General features: G+C 38.5%; 1 protein-coding gene across 4 annotated transcripts in view; it reads right to left on the bottom strand.

Annotated features, from left to right (window-relative positions):
* The window catches only part of GrlHz (Gustatory receptor-like Holozoa), a 227,476-nt gene extending 222,419 nt beyond the window's left edge, over positions 1–5,057 (bottom strand). For all 4 annotated transcript variants that reach the window (XM_067151469.2, XM_068228642.1, XM_067151468.2 and 1 more), the window contains exon 1: positions 4,867–5,057. In XM_067151469.2, coding sequence (XP_067007570.1) covers positions 4,867–4,965 — 99 coding nt within the window. In that variant the 5' untranslated portion in view covers positions 4,966–5,057. The remainder of the gene's footprint in view (positions 1–4,866) is intronic.
* Between the last annotated feature and the right edge of the window lie 943 nt (positions 5,058–6,000).

The following is a 6,000-nucleotide window of genomic DNA, read 5'->3' on the forward strand; positions in this document are numbered from 1 at the left end:
AAAAATTTCAATCACATCAATGTGTAGCCCATAACAACAGAGGGTAGAATACCAAATTTCATTAAAATCGGCAGTGGGATAACCGAGAAATTGAAGATAGAAGATTGACGAATCAGAAGTCATGATGCCCAGACTACGGGTATAAAAGGAGCTAGTTAGCTTAAATCGGTCTCTGTGTGTATTCCCAGCTGCCACAGTGTGCGGGCTAGCTGTGGAAGATATCAGTCAGAGATCATTACTCCATTCGGCAGACTGCCAACGATAGTTGTGTTTACGGAAAGTACAAGTGTTCGCGTCTGTGGACGTACAAATTTCTAAGTGTCGAAGGTGGAAACTTTGAACTCTACTTTTGTGAGAGATAGGAAGTGATATAATATTTTGAGTCGTCAACAGCTGATAAAATTGTGTATTAAAACTTGAACAGTTCGAGTAATTAACATTCTTGAGAACGGGACTAAATTCTCCGAGCGAATAATCATAAATTATTATCAACATGCATAAACTGGGCGGACTCACCACATTATAGTTTATTGTCATGTTATTGTACATATTCAGGGAAGTGATAGTTCAATTACAAATGAAACCGACTCATGTCAGTCTTTCACAACAAGACTGTGCCTTAGTGACAGAATTCATTTCGTAAAAACTGTACTTTAATAACAGAATTTAGGTTCACAAGACTGTGCCTAAATGACAGAATTGTAAAAACTGTGCTTTAATAACAGAATTTAGGTTCACAAGACTCTGTCATAATGACAAAATTTATTTCATAAAAACTGTGCTTTAATAATAGAATTTATTTTCATGAGACTGTGTCTTAGTGACAGAATAGACTCAAGGTTTTTGACCTGTGTTTGCTTAGTAGGCTTGGCGCATTAGAACAGTGCATCAAACGACAATCCTTTCATTTATGTTGAACTGTGTTAATCTTCTTCTTTCATTATGAACTGTGATATTCTATTAACTTGAATTACGTCGACAAGTGCATCGAATGACAATCATTTCATTTATGTTGAACTGTGTTAATCTTTTTCTTTTGTTATGAACTGTGGAACTTGTAAATTATATGAACTGTGTTGAGTAGTAATATTCAGTGGAGGTACTAATTCGCAGAATATGCAGTGCAGTAAAGAAGTGTCATACCAGATCTCATTGACATTCTGTGCAATGCCTATACACTCCTTTACTCCCTTCATGGGACCAAAGTGGAATTAAATGCTAAATCAATAATTCCACATTGTACGTAATCGATCATCAGGTGTCAGACTCTCGGGTTCGATCCCGATCCTCATCGGACCTTCAAGACCTGTCAACCGCCGTGGGATAACATGGTGCCATGGTGCTGAGAGGAGATCCATGGTGAGGGGGAAGGAGTCCAGCAATGCGAGATATCACCGATGCAAAGAGACAGCATCACTTTCAACCACCGTTTGGTCTTTCTCAAATCCATCCTTCACATCTGTAAAAGGTGATATATTTCTTGTCTAACTTGAATAAACAAAGACTTCAATTTCAAAAGAACTTATTCAAATACCCTTTTCTCTGTGGTTCCCAGCATGGACCGTACACGCCCTGGTGTCAATCCATGCTCTCCGATAAAGCTGAGGAACGGGCGTTCCTGTTACAATACTCTTTTAATGTAAGCAAGCAAGGTATAGGGAAGCAACTGCATAAGTGTCCTATAGGTTTTGCCTCTCTTTCACTCTCTTTGATCATTGTTGCAGGAAACAATCTAGATACAGTTATTTGGCATGTAAGAGACTCATGTCAGTAAATTAAGGCACTTTTCAGGATGAAATACCGCCATTCCAACGTCTATCAGAAACATATAAGAGTTGAATTATTATTATCATTATTATTACGGTACTTGTTTTACGTCGCAGCGACACAGATGGAGGTGGTGGTGATTATTGTTTTAAGAGGAAGTACATCTAGACAACCATCCTCTTTATAACACTAATCATAGAGAGAAAAAGCGATCCGACACTTCGAGAAACGAAGGTATTGGCCAAAAGAGGACAAGGGCCACGAAGGGCATGAAAATGAAAGGCTCTCTAGCCTCAAATGTTCTAATACCGTCGGGGTCAGAAAAGAACAAAAGTTAACCAAGGGAGGTCGGATAGGATAGATGAAAGTAAGGAGCCTGGCACAAGTAAACACCTACACAGACAGGTCTTATGGCGACAATGAAATAGGACATGGCTAAGAGTGGAAAGGAAGTGACCGTGACCTTAATTAATTTCATCTCATTAACTCCTCTGATGAGTGTGACGTCAGGAAGGGCATCTGGTCATAAAAACTCACTATGAAGATTCATCTCACTTCATACCTGACCCCATAGAGAAACGAGACTAGTTATAGTTATAGATAGAACAGGATAGAACATACAGTTATTAAGCTTGAATTTTGCATTCATTTACAGTACGGTACCTACTCTTATATTATTTAGGGTAAAATTTGGTAGTATTTTTAAAATTATTGTTAAAACATAAAGTTCCTACTCAGCATTTACCTCAGCTTTTCTCTAAATAGTTATTTAAATGTGTCTTTTAAATTGATTTTACAGTACAGTAATCTGCTATTATGTAGGGTAGTTGTCATTTTTTTTCTTTTTAGGTGGTCGACGTAATATATTTCTCTGTGGATATCAGTTGTAGAATGGAGAGGCTACTACGTAAGAGGAAATTACAAAGTTTAACTTAGTCTATTGTGTACCTTGCAGATGTTACAGACAGGAACTGGTATAACCATGTATGTGGTGGCTGGTAAATAAATTAACAAGTATCCTTAACCAGTATGCGTTTGGGGCTTGTAATAATTGCAGGAGATACCCAGTTACTAAAATAACAGCGGCTCGGCAATACTTGTGTGTACTCAGTTAACAAGGGCATGGTTCGGCCGTAGTCGTTACCAGTAACTGCCTCCAGTAACCAGTATTTTACTAACCAGTATTATATTACAGTATCCAGTTACTGAATAACAGCTGCTCGGCAATACTTGTGTGTACTAGGCTAACAAGACAGCATACAGTCGTACACGCTAACAGTAACTGCCTTGAGTAATCTGTATTTTACTAACCAGTATTGGCTCATAAATGTGTATTTTTAGCGTTACAGGAATTACGAAGAGGGCAGAGACGTGCGGCCGTACTCACTACCAGTAACCAGTATTTATGTAAGTTATTTCAGCTTGTAATTAACATTATTTTAAAATTATGATGGATTCAATTTCCGTTTTATTTCTCGTTTCTCATTCATATTCCTGTTAAGCATTTGTGTGGCTTTTCTATAAAGTTATTTAAGCAAGGAATTTGAATTCCTTTACAGTATTCTTGTGTCATTTGGGGGTAACTTTGTTGTTATTTCAAAACTGATCGACATCATGTAATTTGTCAAAAACATATCAGATGTAAGGCTGGTTAATAGAGCAAACGCCTGAAAAGCCTTACATCTGATATGTTTATGACATTTTTGACATGCTCTATTGGTGAAAAATATCTAATTCCCTCCATGGGAATTTAGAATTTTCCATCATGTAATTTTCCGTGCAATAAGTATCTGTCGGTAGAGTGGTGTTTACATAAAAGGCAATTATGACTACTGAGCGAGTTGGCCATACGGTTAGAGAAGCATAGCTGTGAGCTTGCATCTGGAAGGTAGTGGGTTTGAACCCCACTGTCGGCAGCCCTGAAGATGGTTTCCGAGGTTTCCTATTTTCATACCAGGTCAATGCTGGGGCTATACCCTAATTAAGGCCACAGCCACTTCCTTCCCACTCCTAGCCCTTTCCAGTCCCACCGTCACCATAAGACTTATCTGTGTCGGTGCAATGTAAACCAAACAGTAAAACTGCAATTATGACTTTTTACTGAGGCTACATCAACCTTGCTGTTGGTGCAGATACTATTTTTCCCTAGTCCCTTGGCGCTGCCTGCTCCGAAGGGTCTTTTACGTACTAAAAGCGACCACTCCTCACCGAAGGTCTGCAGATTATGGTGTGACGTGTGGTCAACGTGACGAATCCTCTCAGGCATTTTTCTCAGCTTTTTTTACTAAGGCCATCATCTCACCGCAGGATAGCTCCTCAAGTGTAAGTCCACGGACCTCTCAAACCAGGCTTTGGAGGCAGCTGAAAATCACTGACCTGCTTGGCACGCTACCTCGAGACCACGGGGCAGGCACCATATTTCCCTAGTACAGCGAATATTAGATACCGTACCTTTTTAACGGACCGCTCTTGTACGATAATTGAGGTTATTTTTAACCGTTAACGTTAACGAGTATTTTTGGGAAACTGCTCCAGTTATAACAGTTAATCAAAAATAACTGCTAAGCCCATTCCTAAGCAGTACCTAATATTATTTTTTAAATATGTTGCATATAAGTTAGGGGCGAACATCTTCCCCTACCCCTCCTAGCCCCACAAACAAACGTTTTTCAATTCGTGCACCGAGTGTATCCGATTAAAGAGGATGTGTCACTATACCTCGAAATGTTAAAACAATCCACATTGGGCGAGTAATAGAGTTTCCTTCAACGAACTGGAACAGATCTAACAATTTACATGAAGAGCAGGTTTATTTTACGATCGTCGTCTATAAATAGCCTAACGCAGACAATCTGAAGAGAACCGCAGACTCTCAGTGAATACAAAAGATAACGCAAGATATAAAATGGTTCCTTCCGAGTTCCTTAAGGTTAAATTTTAACCTCCTGAAGATCGAGAAAGAAAATTTTCCGCTTAGTAACCTGTCTTTCAAATCTTTGTTTTGACAGTTGGTCCACATACTATACGTGTCGACTGACAGCCATATCCTCGACATGCTGTGTGATGACACGGTATGTTAAATGTGTAAATCATGCTTACATCAATGCTGTTGATATCAATGGAAGAACTTGAGGTTGATGAAGGTGCTGGCGAGCGTTGAAGTGTCCTGTTATCACCGTTTTCCTCAGTTTCTGCCATTTTAACCGAAGAAAAAAGCAATAGTGTTGTTTTAGGTTATGAACTTTAGCGAGGATCTACTTTGCATGCCAATGATGTTACCGTAACCTTCATCTGCTCGCGCCTGTTTTAAATTGCACAAGCGCTCCCAAAGAGGCTATCTGCTGCCCGTTACTTTTTGTTTGTTTTTATGGGTTTCTCTCTATCCCATAAATGATAGGTTGGAGCAAATGCTGTATTTGGTTGGAGTAGCGGACTCTCAAATAACTTCAAATGCACATTAACAACTTTAATCCTTAAATCAGAGAATAGTTTAAAATTAATCCAGTAACTCCAGACTCACTATAGTGACTCGTATTGTATCGCATTTTAAATCCTGCACATTGTGCGCTTTTCCTCTTTATTAAAATAAAAAAAAAAAATCACGGAACAGTTCACAATTTGTACATACGTGAACTTTAGATAAGATAATACCCGTCTCCCATAATCTCGGATCTGGGAGAGGGTATCGTCTTCCTATATTGTAATTTTCTTATTTTTGGTACATGCAGTTTACAGAAGTTGATAGCCTATCCGAATAGCATATAATAATTGGAAAACATGCAACAAAAGCACAAATAAATAAGTGTACGGAAATCATCGTTAACCAAAATGTAACACACATAAATGATCTAGAAATTGAACAGAAAAAGAACGACTTGAAATGAGAATTAAGAAACTTTATGGTAAAAAAAATGAAACTTAAAGAAATTAAACTTCTCGGACATGCTATAGAAGTCCATCGGATATTACTCCGAAAACGCTTCTCTTCCAATGTGAGAGTCACCACATCCTCGCCCCCCCCCCCCCCCCCTCCAATACGTCTGACAACTCAAATGAAACTGGTACTTTACTTTGTTAACGGAATATTAGTAATTAGTATTATACTGTCAAAATATGTAATTTAATTAGAATATGACAAATAATTATAGGCCTATGCTTTATAACCTACAGTACGGTACCGGTAGGCCTTTTAGGCCTACCTAATTGTTCTAGACTTCAACAAAGTTATATTAT

This window comes from Anabrus simplex, chromosome 7, assembly GCF_040414725.1.
Source record: "Anabrus simplex isolate iqAnaSimp1 chromosome 7, ASM4041472v1, whole genome shotgun sequence".
NCBI lineage: Eukaryota > Metazoa > Arthropoda > Insecta > Orthoptera > Tettigoniidae > Anabrus > Anabrus simplex.